Source organism: Plectropomus leopardus, chromosome 15 (genome assembly GCF_026936395.1).
Source record: "Plectropomus leopardus strain MGB_pleo_1.0 chromosome 15, ASM2693639v1, whole genome shotgun sequence".
Lineage (NCBI taxonomy): Eukaryota > Metazoa > Chordata > Actinopteri > Perciformes > Serranidae > Plectropomus > Plectropomus leopardus.
This window is the reverse complement of record NC_142190.1, coordinates 3321922-3340956: the sequence shown is the minus strand read 5'-3', so window position 1 is coordinate 3340956 and position 19035 is coordinate 3321922. Positions and strand designations below refer to the sequence as shown.

Sequence of the window (19035 nt, the reverse complement as noted above, 5' to 3'; positions counted from 1 at the left end):
AGGGTTGAAAAATTCGAAAGTTAGCCTTTAAAGGATCACATAGGAGGTTTTGCGCTTCTTTGTTATCATGATAACCACAAATAACTTCAACATATCATCAGTTATTATTTTCTAGGTTTTTAGGAGGGATTCTGACTTTTTATGAAAATCAAATTCCAGCTATTTCCTTAAAACAGTCAATCTAGCTCTCGTTTAGTCTGCTGCTTTATGTTTTGTCATCGTGTCCTCATTTTTGGCAATAAATGCAGCTGCACTCGGGGAAAAGTCGGCTGCTGAAAAGTGCTGCACTCACTCACTCACTTGTTTTAAAATCTAACCTGGAGGACAGACCATAACCAGAGTGTGACGTTATGAAAAGCATCATGGAAATTTATCTTTATTTGCATTTCCCTGAAAAGGCGATTGTTCAGCGGTTCACGCTTAAATGTCACATTTCAGAGTCAGAAATCTCCAAGGAGTCAAATGGATATAATAAATGGCATCATGCACTGACAGCCATTAATCTTCATTTATTTAATGCCCAGACGTTCATATTATAGCTGTGTTATAGTTTCTTGGTTTTAGGATGTTTCTTGGATTTTATGATGTTTCTAGGAATTTAGGATATTTCTAGGATTTTAGGACATTTTAGGAGTTTTGGATATATCAGGGATTGCAGGACGTTTTTTGGGTTTTATGACGTTTAAAGAATTTCAGGACATTTCTAGGATTTTTGCACATTTGTAGGATTTTAGGACATTTCTTGGATTTTCTGATTTCAGGACATATCTGGGATTTTAGGAAACTTCTCTTATTTTATGACGTTTCTAGGATTTTAGGAGGTCTTAGCTAGGACCCCTGTCGGAGAGTGTGGCTGATCTTTCACTGCCACTTTTTTGATAAACAAGCTATTTTGATGCTGTTTTATGCACACTGGCTCGTTATGTATATTAAAAGTACAAAAACACTTCCCAGTGTGAATGACTTTATTTTCATTTTGAACTGAAAATAGTTGGGAGCCACCCAGCCGTTATCGGGAGCCAAATTTAGCCTGCGGGCAGTAAGTTAAGTATCCCTGCTTTAAGGTGTCAGATGGAAATAATAAATGGCGTCGGATTGACAAGCAGTATTCTACATTTATTTAATACACTGACATTTGTATTATTGCTCCACACTGTGAGGAAAACACTGGCAGCATTTAATTTTTTTTCTGATTTGATTTAGTGAATTCACTCTGATCTTTTCGTAATACATTTTCTTCCACGTGTGAAACTAGTTGCTCTGAAACTGCTGAGGTAGTTTTCTCCCCACGAGGCAAATTTAAACACTGTGGACTCTGTCACAAAGACTTATGCAGACGCTGAAGCAAGCAATTCTGCAATTGCCGATCTATGTGTCTGTGTGTGTGTGTGTGTGTGTGTGTGTGTGTGTGTGTGTGTGTGTGTGTGTGTGTGTGTTTACCCTGTTTTCCGGTGCGAGCCATTCCTCATTAACTGCAGCCTCATTGATCTGAACCCATCCACACACAGCAGAGCCTGTGAGTAATTGTGTAGAGCATGTTTCTGTAATGTGAGTGACACAGTGAGAGCGTCTGTGTTTCCTCATGGGCTGCTCTAATTTCCCAAAGCATCATGTTGAGCACAGAGGAGGTCCAGAGAGAGAGAACAACATCAAATACATCATGTGTGTGTTTGGTATTAAAATATGAGGGAAAAACCCTGAAAGATCTCTAATCTCGGCGATGTGTTTTTAATTTCCTGGTCTGTTTTTGTTGCTTGTTGATGTTTTTTAATCTCATGAGTATTTGGCCCAAATGATGTTGCGTCACAAGTTTCATAATGTGATCTCTCCAGTATTACAGAATTATAAAATGTCAGCTGACATGTCAGGTTTTGGAGTCAGTCCCTCAGTATTAAATAAACAAAACTGTTCTTTTTTTTCTTTGCATTTACTTAGACATTCCCACAGTCTGAATACACCAGAATGAAATGCAGTCGAGTGAAAGTCAGACATGTGGACAAGCCACAGATGCTCCTCAACTCTGCAGCGCTACAAAACACCTGTTTGATGCCTGACAAACACTGGAAAAACAGACTAGTCGCTACAAAATACTCATTTTTGGTGTCTGAAAGTTGCTTAAAAAACAAACAAACAAAAAAACAGTGAAGAGGCCCTGTATTTCGCTTCAAAATACCAAGGTTTGATGCCTAAAAAGCCGCCGGAAAAATACAGTAGGGTCACCTAAAAACCACCTACATCTGGTGCCTAAAAACGGGGAAAAACAGACAGTTTGCTGCAAAACACCTAAGTTTGATGACTAAAAAACACTGGAAAAACAGACTAGGTGCTACAAAACATTAAAAAAATGAAAATTGCTGCTGGAAAAACAGTGACAGGTTGCCACAAATTACCTACATTTGGTGCTTAAAAGTTGCTAAAAACAAACAAATAAAACAAGCAAAAAAAAAAAAAACATCGCTATAAAACACCAATGTTTGGTGCCTAAAAATCTGCTGGAAAAACACAGGAGGGTTGCCAAAAGCCACCTATGTTTGATGCCTAAAACGGCGTGGGGCAAAAAAAAAAGGTTGCTTCAAAACCTTTACTTTTGGTGCTTAAATTGTTGCTTGAAACAACGATGTTTCATTACAAAACGCCCACATTTAAAACCCACTGTGCTTGCTGTTCATTCTTGCAACATTTTTTAAATTTATTTGTGTTCTTAGCCAACTTGTCATTTACATTTTGTAAAATGAAACTAAAAATTTGGTATTTTATCTAACATGCGGACCCCAGCCCGGTGACTGAGGAGAAATCTGGACCCCTTTGGAGTGACCAGTTTGGAACAGCTGTTCCAGTAGCTCTGTGGTCTCCACTGCTGGCATCTCAGCTGAGCTAATGGTACAGTACAGTTATGGCTGTCAGCTCTTGCTCAGCATTTTAGTGGCACTGAAGTTACATCTTCTAATGTGCACTGATGGCTTTTAGCTATCCAGAGACTGTCAGGTCGGCCATTGCACCCATGAAGGTCAACTTTGTGTCCATTTCAGGCCCTGAACCCTCAGTATGACCTTTTCATTTGTTTATTTTTTTACAAGGAAAACCTTTGCAATAACATCTCTGTGACTCCGTCTCCAGTGCAGCTCTGTATTACAGCTGACAAATGATTCACTGAGTCACTACATTGTGGAGTTGTTTGGGTGTCTTGTAAAAGCAAGTATGTATTCAAATAGTCCAATAAATAGTTAATCAGTAGGCTTGCTGGATGCTGTGTTAGTTTGCAGCAACATCATTTGAATAATTTCCAAATGAAAAATCCAAAGCACCAATCTGCAGACGGCTCCGCTGCAGCAGTGTTTGGTTTGGGTGGTTGTTAAAATTATATGAACCAGAAAGCCAGTTTTGGTTGGTTCCTCATAGGACAGTACACGGTGTTTACCTAAACATCATGCATGAACACCCACACTGTTGATTTTTTTCCCCATAAACTACAAGAGGACAGTCTTTATTGGCCTGTTTGGAAATAAAGCAACATCATTCAGTCAACAGAGAAACACACTGATATACTCAGAGCATTTTATGTACAGTAACTGCTGGTTTTATGTGTGCATGGGTTTGGTGCTTCCTCCTCGGCTGCGGGTGTTTGTGAATGCAGCATTGTTGCCTTCATTTGAACGAGTGCTATCTGAGAGGTTTTACATCAGTGGAAGTATTCAGCGGCGAGCAGCTCTCTTTATTTTCACATCACTCCTGTGGCAGTAGAGTTGAGTCAGCTTCTCACTCCGTGTTGTTGAATTTGAGTCAGAAAAATGGGACCAGCGGGACTTAAGTTGTGACATAACGTTTGCCCGACTGCCTTAGTGACATAGACGGCTGCCAGTGAAGGTGTTTAGGTCAAACAACACGTCAGCGCACTCATGGCTTTCTTCTTCGAGGCCGCGTGCGTCATTCGATCTCTCCTTTCCAGCAATGGTGAGTCGGGCCACCCTGTTTTTGTAGTTTCTCTGGACTGTGGATATATATAAATATATGTGTGTGTGTGTGTGAGCTGATCTTGACAGCCTCTTGTAGGTCCACTTCCAACTCAGTCTGTAGTAAAATTTTGCATAATGTTTCTGCAAACTAAGGATATGTTATATTTGCATGTTGTTATGTAGCAGAAACCTTGAAAACAACGCTGTGGTTAATGTGTGGTTGGGTTACAGGACAAAAAAGACTTGGTTATCGTTTGGAAAAGATCACGTTTTAGCTTCAAATACCTGCTTTTTGCAGTGCTATCCACACTTGAAAAGCGGTAATGTCTCAGTAAAAATAAAAGGTTTTTAACACTATTAGGAGACTAGTAGGTCACAAAAACCCCTATTTTGTGCCTATAAAGCAGCTGGGAAAAGACAGATAGGTTGCCACAAAACACCCATGTATTTTGGTAGTTAAAAGCTGCTGGAAAAAAAAGACATTTTGCTTCAGAACACCCATGTTTGGTGCCTCAATAACCTCTGGAAAAAGACTTATGGGTTACTACGAAACACCCAAGTTTGGTGCTTAAAAAGCTGCTGGAAAAAGAGTGACTGGCCGCTACAATTCAGCCCCTTTTGTGCCTAAAAGCCACTGGAGAAGAGTGACTTGTTGCGACAAAGCAACCACATTTGTTGCCTCAGATCCAGTGGAAATAGTGACAGGTTGCTACAAAACACCATTTGTTGCCTAAGAACCCACTAGAAAAACAGCCGTGTGGCTACAAAACATTCACGTTTAGTGCTTAACGAGCTACTGGATAAAGACTGATTGGTTGCTACAAAAGACCTATGTTTTTTGCTAAACGTGCCATGAGAAAATGATGGGTTGCTACAAAACTATCTATGTTTAGTGCCTAAAATTCCTCTGGAAAAGCACAGTTAGGTAGCTACAAAACACCCACACTTGAAGCCTTGAAAGAGAGTAATAGGTCGTTTCAGAGCACCTGGATTTGGTCCCTTAAAAGCAGCTGGAAAAACAGACAAGCTGCTACAAAACTTTAGCTATGTTTTTTGCATTGAAAGCAGCTGGGAAAAGGTTTGACATAATATGTAAGAAACCTGTAACGTATTCCTGGCAGAAACATACAATGCCAACATTTTCCTCTGGACACTAAAGTGTCACTTCTCTGCAGTGATGCATCAGAATGAGTCTGTATTGATTTCTCAGTGGGATCCTCCACCTCTGCACGTTAGTCAATCCTTTTACTCAAAGTTATCTCCTGTTTAATCACGTGTCATGTTCAGCTTGTCCCCATTTTAACCCTGTAAATGTGTTTGTTTGGGGACCGCTCTATTGAACAGTAATGACACGTTCGGGCTGATGAATCCCCTCCGTGGACCGACAGCGCAGCATTGATTTCTGTGTTTGTCACACAAGGGGATTGTCAGGGTGCATTAGCTGAGCTGAGGCGGCGGACATTTCAGCCCGTCAGAGCGTGTGCGTATGAACACGTGCATGTATGGGCTCGTGCACATGTGAGCACTGAGACTATTGCACTGTTTTAGCAACGCAGCAAAACAGCAATGCAGCCGAGTGATGTTTGGAAATTATTTTGTGAAATCGGTACTTCTCATTGAACCAAAGACTTCTGAGGCAAAGCGAGGATGAATATATTCATTTACAGTGAGCTTTGTAGCTCATTAACTGTAATATTTAATTTATTTATATATAATTGGGAGGAGTATTTAAAAAAAAAAGCATAGAATGACTGATGTAACAGACGTGTGTCGATAAAAAGACTCCCATTCAGACGATACAATAGTCTTTATACCAGCCTCCCCAAGGACTCAAATCTCAAGGGTACTAAAATGATTAACAGGATAGAAAAACACAAAAGAAACACATTTACACAAAAGAAAATTGTTTCTTTTAAGACGCTTTCTTCTCTTTACTTTATCTCTTGTAAATTACTGATTTTACCAACTTAGTCCCCTAAAAACTGGACGTACCTGTAGACATATGCAACATGTGAGGAGGACATAAATCTTCTTTTTTGTGGGACACAAACCCGAATGTAGGTCCACTGAACTTGATTTGCTTAAGGGCCACTTTTGCAAAGTGTTTTGGGACATTTCCAGGATCTTAGGACGTTTCTAGGGTTTCAGGACGATTATGCGTTTTTATGAGACTTTTGGGATTTTAGGATGTTTGCAGGATTGTAGGACATTTCTAGGATTTTAGGATGGTTCTGGAATTTTTTGGAAGATTTCAGGATTTTCGAACATTCCTAGGATTGTAGGACATTTCTAATACTTCAGGATTTACTTTTTCTTAGATTTTTGGATTTTAGGGTCTTTGCTAGGACCTCTGTCGGAGCGTGGAGGGGATCCTCCACTCGCACTTTTATTTAATGATACGAGCTCTATTTTTATGCTGTTTTATGCACTCTGGCACTTTATGTATACTAAAAGTACAAAAACAATTCCCTTCGTGAATCACTTTATTTTATTGTGAGTTAGAAAATGGTTGGGGGGCCCTAAAGGATCAGAACAGCTGCTCTGCTACAACTGAATAAAAACATGCACTGAACCACACTGCTGTCAGCTTCAACACTTGTCAAGACAGATGAAAGAAAATCTATTTAAAATAAATGATGATAAAAGAAAGTAATTCCCAAAGCACCCACAGAAAGTTAAATTCACCAATAACTGCTAAGCAAATAGTGTCTTGGTCCTCCTGTGCTATTGCAAATACTTAAATGAGATAATATTCTTAGATTTGGTGCAAAAGTTGTCCCCTTTCTGTTTAAATGAGCCTCACTGCAAAAACAGTTCACATCACAAAGATCAGTGCAAACAGACACACACTGAAATGATTACAGAACTGGTGGTTGACCAAAGCGCACTGACAGATGGGATATTAAGTCCCAAATACAGCTTCTCTCTTTACATTTAAATTATTTGCCTGTTTTCTTCTGCTCTGTGTCATCGTTCTGCTGTTGTTTTGTCGGTGCAAAGGCGACATTAGACTTTGCAAACTGCACTCAGCTGCAAAACTTTATGGGCACGTTTGCACTGTAATATTATTTGCGCAACTTCTTTTGTGTCATTTATTTTTCACACACTTTTGATAAGATTGTTACATTTTTAAATTCCTGCTTTCTGGCCTTCAAACAATGAACTCTCACCTGCATTAAACCATTTCCTCCTTCGCTGTAAACCTCTCTTCCTCTTTGTTATCTGATGGTTTGGTGTAGTTGTGTAGTGTAGTCCCGTCAAACTGCAGAAGTTTACTGCTGTTCAGGAAGCACATCTGCGACTAGAATTTACCTTTATTATGAGCTCTGTTCTTTATAATTTTATCAAACTTGGAGAAGTGACCCGATTATGACAGAAATATGTCAATACAGAAGTGGACTTCAGTGACGTTAATATGTTTCACTGCTAAGAAAGCTTTAACCAAACTCATGACAGTCCTTAAGTGTAAAACTGATCATTTATATGTCTTGTGCATTAAATATTTTTTTAAAAGATATCATTGCTATTATTGGTAAAAAAAGGCTTTATATATCAATATAGCTGACCTGATAAAGCCAATTAAGGATGCAACTAATGATTTTATTAACTGCTGATTAATCTTTAGATTATTTTCATGATTAATTGTTTGTTAAAAAAAAAAAGAAAAAGCCTCTTACAAAATTCTAGGGTCAAAGGTGATCAAATGTCTTTCTTTGTTTCCAAATCCCAAAAATATTAAATGTACTCTTTTGTAAAGAAAGACAGAAAGAGAAAGGGAAAAAAATCTCAAATTTTACAACCATAATATGTCAGATTTTTGCCAATTTTGCTTGAAAAACAACAATCAATTGATTATCAAGATAATTGTTAATTAAATAAAAGATTAAGTGTCAAATCCCAATTACTAAAAGGTTACAAAAAAAAAAAAAATCTGTTTTCTTTCTGTACAATAATTTTAAACACTTATAAGATATATAAATGTAGTTTTCCTTACACTTTTTTCCCTATTTTTCACCCTTGACCTTTTTTTTCTTCTTTTTTTAAAAAAATCAGTTGGTGGGACAGTTGTAGTCAAGTTGCTCATTGCATTTTTTTCATGTATTTAAAATAAATCAAGCCAAGTTTCTCAAGTTTAACAAATTTAATTGGTTCGAAACGCGTCTGAATGCACCACAAAAAAAGTAAATCCAGGTGTTAAAGGGTTAATATCAGAGTGATTGCAATTATTATATATAAATTGTGCAGCCCTTGTCAGGGAAGTTAACTTTATTTTTATTTACGAAAATATCTAACTTTTAATTCACTGTAATTGCAGAAATATCCGTGCATGTGTATCATGGGCAGAATAACTGACGCGTCCTGAGGCTGATGTATTGATTATCAGTGAGTCTTTCTGTCTGTCTCCATGTTCTCCGTTGTTTTGACTGACTGTTTTGGGTCTGATCTCCTCCCTGATTGGTCGAGCAGCAGCCACCAGGCGGATAAGACATTTTCACAGTCTCACCCCTCTTTTGTCTCTGGGTCTGTCTCTGTGTCTCACCCCGTCTTGCATTATTATCTGTCTAATCCGACTATGTACTATGTACTATGTACTAATGAGTAGAAATAATGACCACTCGCACACCAAATTGCTCTCAGAGATTCGTTTAAACACACAAAACGATCCACATTAACAGTTTAGCACTCAATGCATACTAAGCTGACATTAAATATCAGAGAGTTCAAGAGACTGTGAGGACGCTAGAAGCATGCAGCTCGTGCACGTGTGTGTGCACGTTGTTGTCATGGTCCGGAGAGCCGAGTATTTGCTCTGCTTTGTCTGCAATGCTCAGACTGTGTCCTCAGTGATGGACTAACCCCCGCTCAGCACAGCAGGCATGTATTTCTGAATGATTTCTGCAGCCTATTGATGTCTCTGCAAAGGAATCGTGGCCTACATTTTTGTAAAAGATGGAACAGACGCTGGTGCGAGATGTGACTTCTTTGTTGAGTGCACCGTGTAAGGCTTTCTGCGCTGTCCATCCACAGGGTTATCCCGATAATCCCAGGATTTTAAGCTTCCAGTGGCCGTGTCTCGCCCTGTGTTCAATTTTAAGGATGCTTCTCTCTTCATATAAACTAATGTTTGGACGAGAACTGCTAAAAACGAAAAAGTCTTTCCTCGTCATTTAAAAAAAAAATCCACGTTCATGTTGTGAAAACATTCCTCGTGTACACAGATCTGCAAAAACAACCAAAAACGCTGAAGTATGCATGCCAGGCCAGTGAGATTATTAGCTAATTTTTTTATGGTTTTCCACATGATTATTTCCAGAATTAAGTACCAGGAGAATTCAGTGTTTGAAATTTAGGACGTACTAAAAAAGGCTGCTTTGCCTGGGGGCCACATTTGCAAAGTGACAGGGAGGCCAAGGGCCACAGCAGCCCCATACATGTTTCTAGGATTTTAGTATATTTCTAGGGTTTTAACTAGTTTCTCTGAGTTTAGGAAATTTCTAGTCTCTAGGATATTAGGACATTTCTCAGATTTTTGGACATTTCTAGGATTTTAGGACACACAGGGCTGTCCCTCAAAACGTTTTGGCGGTTTGAAAACTACTTGAGCGGTAGATTGCAAAGTGTCCAAGGTAATGGTGTGTTTTCTAGCTTTTTGAATATGCAAAACGGTGTCCCACAAGGGTCAATATTGGGTCCTATTTTATTTACGATTATATAAATAATTTGTGCTGCAATGTTGGCAATATAAACTTATATTTTTATGTGGACGACACTCTTTTGTGTAGTTCTGCCTCGTCTTTGCGGGAGGAGAATTTGTGAATTGAGACTCAACCGTGATGAAACTAAAATGATCCGTTTTTTAAGGTCGGAGCAGACAGCTGAAATCTGATTGGTAATTTAAGTAATAACGCGACTGATCAAGTCTCAACTTTCAAATATGGACTTCTTCTCAGAAGACGATCTGTCTTAAACATCACATCAAGCGTCTATCATTAAGTTAATTTCTCAGATAACATGAACAGTTTTCTGTTGTCATCTCGCGCTCACACACACTCACAACTTGAGCAGAGTGGAATAAGCTCGCCTGTCAGGAGGCCAGAAGGTGTGCAGAAGAGCCAGAGAGGGAACAGATGGACGAGAGGGAAAACAAACACGCTCACATATTTGAAGAGCAGATCTTTTTTCTGTCACGATCACAGCACACTTGGAGTCGGACAAATGACCCCACCTCAGTTTTTTAACCCCGTCCTCACAGTTATACGTCTCGTGTCGTGTCATCTTGCAGCTTCTCTGTTTTCTCTGCACGCTTCGGCGAATCAGCTCGAATGCACCGTTCGTCTGCTGTTTGCCCAACAGCTCCAGAAAAACCATATGGTATCTGTGACCACATACATGCAACCAACAGATGAAGGGAGTTATTTGATTGGCAGGTGGGCGGTCCAGCCGGTTTACGGTGCGTGTCAGAAGGTGACAGACGGCGGCGTGTCGGCCACTCTCGGCACCCATCAGCATTAGCTTGATGGTGTGTGTCGTCCCAGTGGGGATTGACCCCTGCTTTTATTTTTCAATTAGTTCGCATTTGTGGCTCGTTAGAGTTGTCTGGTATTCTTACACACACGAACACACACACACACACACACACACACACACACACACACACACACACACACGCACACACTCTCCTGAGCACACGCATGTCTGCAGGATGGTGGATTCACACACATTAGTGCTTTGAAGTGGTGGTTGAGCTCGGCGTGGGCTGGATGCAGTCAGATAGGCTCACCTACGCATCTCCCACATAATTTTCAAACATTCTGCTTTTACACCAGCCCACTGATTTTTGGGATAGTTACACAAGCTTCTCCTGTTCCAAAATCATAAAATGAATACTGCACCTTGTAGATAATCAGGTTTTGTACACCATTAAGTAAAAAAAAAGAAAAAGAAACCCTGAATCAGGGTTCAAACAGTCATGAAAAACCTGGAAAAGGAACAGAATATGCAAGTAGCAATTTCCATACATGGAAAAGTTTTGGAAAACACAATATACCCTGAAAATTTTGGAAAAGTCATAGAAAAAATGTTTTAATTCTTGGTTTTTTAAAGGAAAAAAAGCTGTTGTTTTTTTTAATGGAAAGAAATTTTAAAGAAAAAAAAAAAACAACGGCAAATGGCCAGGGTGTGATTTCTTTAGAAATTGACAGTAAAATAAATAGAAAGTACAGCTGTTCATAGTTGTATGCCCCCTCCTAAAATCAAAATAAAAAAGATAAATCTGTCCCCAGTACTTAAAAAAAATTGACCTGACTTTTTGCACCAACCCCTGCCTTCTTATACATAACAAATAGACCCTTCGTTATGTTTAAATATTAATTTTTAAATATATGTATTTCAAAAAGCCTGTGTATAGTGATGACAAAGAACAGATAATGACTATAATGAGTATAGAAAAGCTAATGCACCATTTAATGTAAGTAAACAGAGAACGCTGAAAGCGCCATATTGCAGGGGATTTAGTTCAATAAAAACACAGATTTGGGTTTTTAGCTTTCTTACCGAATCGGGTCCATTTGATAGATTTGGAAGTTTATTTTGTGGCTGAAAAATGTTTTAATGCCAATGACTGAAAGGCAAAATGATAACATTACTTAATCATGGTTTGAAAGGCAAAATAAACTGTTTTTAAAGCTGTTTTTTACAGTTATGAAGATTTATTTTTTTGGATGCTAAATGAGACACATGAGAAATTTCCATGTTAAATTTTCAGCGACTTTAAAGAAAACTTCCAAAAACGTTTGTGCATGCTGTCAGTTTTAGTTAACTGGTATCTCTACATGCAGTAAACAAAAAAAACCCTTCTTTTTTGTGTTCACCATCGTCTCTAAAAAGACTTCAGATGTAAAAGGTGTCAACCAAACGTTTTTTATGTCTCACACAGGCTTTTTATATCTCTCCCTGCCTTTTTTGATATTGCCTTGTTTTCTTCGGCGTGTTCTTCTGAAGCAGCAGGAGTCTTTTCAGAGTCGGCGTCGTTCCTTTTCACTGGAGCTGTCACTGGTACTCCGGCCTGATGCCAGCGGTGTCACTGGACATGAATATCCACCGCGATACCGACACTGAAAAACCCAGAGATACATGAAAACAACATTTAACTGAAAGGAAGAAAGGGACGTGTAGAGTCCTCAGCACGGAGGCTGATTAAATTTAGTCTTTACTGATTTTCTGCTCATTTTTGGCCAATTCTTGTTTTTTTTTTTTTACATTTTTATTCCCAGAATAAATGGAAGATAACAGGAAAATTCAATGTTTGAAACTGAGGGAGTATTACATAAGAGAGACTCAACTTGCTTTGCTTGAGGGCCACTTTTTTGCAAAATGACAGGAGGCCAGGGGCCAGTCACAGTGGGCCCATACGTGTTTCTAGGATTTTAGGACATTTCTAAGATTTTAGGACATTTCTATAATTTTAGGACATTTCTATAATTTTAGGCTGTTTCTACAAGTTTCTAGGATTTTATATCTCCATGAAGTTTTGGACATTTCTAGGATTTTAGGACATTTCTAGGAGTTTAGAGACATTTCTCAGGTTTTAGGACATTTCTTGGATTTTAGGACATTCAAGAATTTTTGAGGAATTTCTCAGATTTCAGGACATTTCTACGACTATTGGACATTTAAGGATTTTAGAGACATTTCTAGGATTTTAGGACAATTCCAGGATTTTATGATGTTTCTTGGATTTTAGGACATTTCTAGGATTTTAGGCTGTTTCTAAGACATTAGGGACTCAGCTAGGACCTCTGTCGGGGGGTTTGGGAGATCCTCCACTGACATTTTTTTTATACTAAAAGTACACAAACAATTCCCAATGTGAATCACTTTATTTTTATTGTAAATTATTAAATGGTTAGGGGCCACCCAGCACCCTATCAGGAGCCAGATTTGGCCCGCGGGCCACATGTTGAATATCACTGTACTAGTTTATTCTCTCTGAGTCGTGGTTGTGAGTCACCGGATTCAGCGCTGGCCTTGTTCTCTGTGGTGAAATGCTAATCAGCTCTCTTTTTCTCTTCATCTCCTCTCTGTGTCCTCCAGACTTTAACTACAACACAGATGGATACGAGGGGGACGGAGCGGAGGACGGAAAGTCCCAGGATGGCTCCGAGACGCTGCCCTATATAGATGAATCGCCCACCATGTCGCCCCAGCTGTGCGCCCCCCAAGGGCCCGACGGAGAAACAGTCTCCCCCACACCACCAGAGGGCCTGCTGGCAGGGGTAAGCACACACACACACACACACACACACACACACACACACACACACACACACACACACACACAGGTACAACAGGAGCAATCCTCCATACTTGAACATGTTGTAAGACAACGGGAAAACGTGACAGATGGAGAGCGAGCGAGCTGTAAATCACAGTCTGGATGTTTCGGGTCGTGGTTTCACGCCGGATGACTGATCAGGGGCCGAGTCTCTCAAAGCAGCTTCAAGGAGGTTTTAAGTGGTTAAATACTGAAACCTCTTTATGACCTACATCAGCAAACGAAACCATCAGAGAGAAGGCTGTTTCTATGTAGGACTCCTTTATCCTCGCTTTAAGTACAAAATTCGATATGACCCTTTCAAACGTTGTAAATTACGCCTCCTTCGTGCTTCCATGCATCCTTTATGATATCATAGATACACGCTGCAGTAGAGTCTGACGTTCACGTCTTTCTCCGTGTTATTAGCAGCAGTGGGAGGTTTCTCGTTAGCCTCCGGATCTGGACTCCGTGTAATTGTCAGCGATTAGCCACAATAGCTGGACCGCCTGCAGCACGCTGCAGGTGGCGGCAGCAGGAAGTGACCGCTGACCCACATCCAGTTCGACGCCATCAGCAGCAATCTGCCAGTTTGTGTGTGAACGCAGAACCGAGTTTATCCACAAAGATGTTTTAATCGTTGATGTTTTTTCTCGGTTTAGTCCTAAACACCAGTGAGACTCAACAAACGGCCTGCGGGCCAAATCTGGCCCCCAATAGGGTGCTAGGTGGCCCCCTAACCATTTTCTTATTTACTATAAAAATAAAGAGATACACACTGGGAATTGTTTTTGTACTTTTAATATGAAAGATGCCAGAGTGCATAAAACAGCATCAAAGTGCCAGTGAGGGATCCCCCACATCCTCTGAGGACCGAGCTAAGACCCTAAAATCCTAAAAAATGTTCTAAAATCCTAGAAATATCTCAAAATCCCCCCAAAATCCTACAGTCTTAGAAATGTCAGAAAATCCTATAAACGTCCTAAAATCATAGAAAATATCCAAAAATTCTAGAAACTCTAAATTCCTAGAGAAGTCTTAAAATCCCAGAAATGTCCTAAAATCAGTGAAACGTCCTGAACTCCTAGAAATGCCTTTAAATCCCATAAATGTCCTAAAATCCTAGAAATTCATAAAATTCTTGAAATGTGCTAGAATCTGTGTCCTAAATCCTAGAAACATCCAAAAATCAGAGAAACATCCTAAAAAACCAGAACGTCCTAAAATCCTAGAAATGCCTTTTAATCCCATAAATGTCCTAAAATCCTAAAACAACCTAAACGTCCAAAAATCCTTGCAGCATCTTTAATCCCATAAACTTCCTAAAATCCTAGGAAGTCTTAAAATCCTTAAAATGTGCTAGAAACGTACTAAAATCCTAAAAGCATCCACATGAGGCTGTCCCCTCAGCATAGCAGACTCAGTAATCCTGCTGTACACCTACATTTCTAATGTTGGCATTAAATACTGCAGGTGGCACTATTTTCTTGGTTTTTTTTGGTCACAGATGCTGATGTTTGTACAAACACTTTCCTCCTCAGTTTACTGCAAATAATCTGCTGCTGCAGGAAACATGAAACGTACTTTTTTGCTTTTTTTTTTTTCCAGTTTTGTCCAAACGGACGGCTGGTGTTTGGAGCTGATGCTGAATCTTTCATAAAATGGAAACACGGTCGTCTTTAAATCTCTCGTAAAAACGCCGTTTTCTGAACACTTCTGTCTGCATTTTTTTACTCGCTCCCTGCGCTGTGTCAGTAGGTCAGGGTTAAGCAGCGCTCTCATCGTGCCTCGCAGCTGTCTGTGTGTGACTGTGACTCTGTGTGTGACCACGTGTGTGTGTGTGACTCTGTGTGTGACCACGTGTGTGTGTGTGACTCTGTGTGTGACCACGTGCGTGTGTGTGTGTGTGTGAGTGGGAGCTCCAGCACCGGGGCCGGGACACTCAGCAGGAGTCATGTTGACCCTGACCTGAACCGACCCTCCCACACACACACACACACACACACACACACACACACACACACACACACACACACACACACACACACACACACACACACACGTGCAGCGTGACCTCTGCAGAGCTCGTGAGTGTTTTGGCTCAGACTTTTGTTTTGTGATTCACACCTTCGCAGCTTGCTTGTGTGTCATACATTTTAACAGAAGGGGAGAATTTTCGTGTAAAAAAACCCTTCTAACTTTTAACCCTTTGAAATATGAGAAAATCTGCTTTGATTTTCAAAAACATGGGAAATGGGCAATGAGCAACTTAAGAAAAAAAAAAGACCAAAAAAAGTATAAAAAATACAGCTAAAATGAGGGACTGTTTAATGTGTTTGTGAAATATTTGGATCCAGCAGATGACGACAACGACGAAGAAATGTACTAAGTGATGTAAAACTTGCAACGTGGTTGATGTGTGAGCTCAAATTAGGAGAATGACAAAAGGCCCTTAATTATAATATGCATGTTTGTGCACAAAATGTCAGAGAAGTTGCTGTTTGTGATTTTTTTTCCCCTTTCTTTTGTTGTTTTTGTTTTGTTTAGTACGCTCCAGTGTGTGCTTTGGTTGACAAGACTATATATATAGATCGATAGATAGATCGATAAATATGTGTATATATATATAGATCGATAGATAGATAGATAAATATGTGTGTGTGTATATATATATATATATATATATATATATATATATATATATATATATATATATATATAAATGTTATTAATATAAATGTTAATAAATTGTTAAAAATCAAATGTGCTTTAAAAAAATAATTATGTAAAAAAAAATATATATATATAAAACTATGATAATTTAAATACATTTTTTTGGGACATTTTTCCTTATCTTTTTAAAATAATTTTCCAAAGCTACTAATTTCTAACAATTTGCAGAACTGTTCTTAAAAAGTTGCTCATTTACTTTTGTTTTCAAAAGAAAAAAACAATTTAAATACTTGTGAATGTGCCTCAAAACAGCACAAAAATGGTGATGACGACCTACCAGGGTTAATACCTTTTGCAGAAATGCCTTTATCACCTTTTCCGTCCTGGATCTTCCTCTTGATCTGCTTCCTGCTGCTCTCTCTTTGGCGCTTTATTATCTCTTTTCCCAGCAGCTGTATCATCTCCACAGTGTAAACCCACCGTGGCCTCGATCATTGACCTTCTCGTTATGGTGATGATGTATGAATTATTAAGTTTATTGTTCTGTTGAATTCACTGTGATTCACTCTGTGCTCGTGTCTCCATCTAGTGGAAAGTTGTGGTAAAAACAGGGACTTTATAACAGTATAAGATTGTGTGCAGTTTTTCCTGATTGCTTTTTGTCTTTGAAACAGCCCATTATTGCAAAACTCTACACACTTACCTAAAATCCTCAAACCAAACCAGCAGGACAAGTCATGCAAAACTCCTCAAACTTTTAAAATTGCATTTTTGCGTTGATACGCTGCACACAAACCATCAAACTTTTTCTCTTTGAGGGCCAACTCAAACAGACACCTGCTGTTTTGTATTGTTAAGATGAAACATAGTAGTCCGATCCCATTACTCATAATCTAAATGACTTATTTTATTTGAGCTAATTTAATTTTAGTACTTTGATATTTGTTATATTACTTTATTAATATTTTTAATAATTATTTTATTTATTTATTTACTTTATACTGTTTATATAGCTACTTTGAAAACAGTTATTTTGACGGACAAAGCAAAGGTGGGAAAAATAAACATCCACAAACAAACAGAAAAATCTATAAAAGTCAAACAAAAAGGCAAAATCAAACCGCAAACACTAAAGGTCGACAAGAATAAAGCAAATAAAAGGAATAAAAAATATTTTTAAAAAGCAGATCTCAAAGGCAGTTTAAGTACTCAGTGAATAAAATTTTATAAAATATGATGAATAAATGAATATGATGTGATGAATATAGATGAGAAAGTAGATCAATTTAAACATGAAAAGATTGTAAGAACAGAACATAAAAACACAGAAAAATGGCAATGAGAAACTTGGTAAGAAATGTCCCACAAATTGCAAGAAAAGTCTCCTAAAAAGCCAAGGAGAAAATGTATCGAGAAATGATCATAATTATATTTAAAATTATGGTACAGAATTTTTATAATTTTTTTAAATAATATATTTATTTTTTTTGTATTATAATTATAATCTTTTTGCCCTGTTTTTTATCTATTTATTTATTTTTTACTTTCTCGCTCTTTGTTATTTTTTGTTTAATTTTTTAAAATCATTTCCAGATAATTTTTCTCGTACATTTCAGAAATTTCTCGCTAATTTTGGGTGGATTGCTCATTGCCTTTTCCCCCATGTTTTGGAAAGAAATCTAGCAAATTTTTCCAGGTTTCACACAGCTAGTGATATAATTAATAGGCAAAAAGACATTAATCACTTTTAGAGAGAGCAGAAACAAAATTTTATCTGGTAACATTTTAACCCTTTGACCTTCAAACAGCTTGTGCACTTTAGATCATCTAAGATTCGTAGATCTTTGTAGTTTTCTGTCTTTATTCACTCACTCTGTCCTTCACGTCTCTGAACCAACACTTTAAACTGAGTCAGAGCAGTCCGTAGTTGCCGGCTGGTTTGATGCTTTCAAAGATGGTTTTCTGGAGGATTCGTGTTTCTGCCTCTGAAGGTCTTTCCACCGAGTTCGTCCTCTCCTCGCCGCCTCGTTGAGTCGGCCTTTCTTTCCGCTGAGTTTGCTTTTCGACGGCTGACGTGAGAGTCGGCGCTGACACCTCGGTGCCAACGTGCAGCATGAGGAGCACGTTTGTAAATGTACACGCGTGAGAGTTTAATGAACTTAGAGATGCTTTGGTTTGTATTTTCGTTTCTGTATGTCTGCGTGTTTTTCTCTAAAGATAGAGTGTTGCATGCAGCAAAGCTGTGCTTTTGTGGATATACTGATGAAATAAAAAAATATTTTAAATATTTTAAAATTAATTAAAGAGAAATTTAAATTAATATTAAAAAATAATATAAAATACAAGAATTTACTTAAGAATTATATGGAAGATGACGGCTCCCAAACTATTACATAAATACATTAAAAAAAAATTTAATTTCTACAAAAAAAATTAGAGTTTACTAAAGAATTCATATATGTAGGATGGAAGATGGCAAGTAAAAAATACATTTAGCAATGAATTAATAAATTAAGCTCAATTAAATGTTGTTTTTTAAAAATTATTATTCACATTAAATTAAGAAATAAATGTCTTTATGATTTTTCAAGGATTTGCAGACATTTTTTAGATTATAGGACGTTTTAAGGATTTGGGACCTTTCTTGGATTTTAGGACTTTTCTCTGATTTGAGGACATTTTAAGAAGTTTCTTGACTTTTTGGACATTTCTCTGACTTCAGGGCATTTTTCAGATTTTAGGCCATTTTTAGTATTTTAGTGGTTTCTTGGATTTTTGAGCATTTCTAGGATGTTAGGACCTCTGTTGGTGTGTTTGGGATCCTCCTCTGGCACTTTTTTTGAAAAACAAGCTCTATTTTGTCGCGTGAATGAATGAATCTGTGCTCTAGAGGAAGACCGACTTCCTGTGAAGTGGCACCTCGGGGTCAGCAGCAGGGTGAGAGGTCGTGGCGAGCGAACTCACAGCTGAATCATCACGTGTGGCTTAAGACGACTCATTTTCAGTTTCATTTCCCGCCTGGTGTCCAGAGTTATTGATTTTTTTTTTTGAACAGTTTGTCTTTTTGAATGTGTCTTTTTTCGCAGTTTTATGTTT

At 38.3% G+C, this 19035-nt stretch overlaps 1 protein-coding gene across 3 annotated transcripts in view; it reads left to right on the top strand.

Annotated features, from left to right (window-relative positions):
* Positions 1-19035, top strand: part of abr (ABR activator of RhoGEF and GTPase) — a 206390-nt gene that overhangs the window by 56934 nt on the left and 130421 nt on the right. For 2 of the 3 annotated variants that reach the window (XM_088088944.1, XM_088088945.1), the window contains exon 2: positions 13047-13228. In XM_088088944.1, coding sequence (XP_087945070.1) covers positions 13047-13228 — 182 coding nt within the window. Of the gene's footprint in view, positions 1-3881; positions 3952-13046; positions 13229-19035 lie in introns of those variants that run through there. The other variant, XM_088088946.1, reaches the window with a different exon arrangement.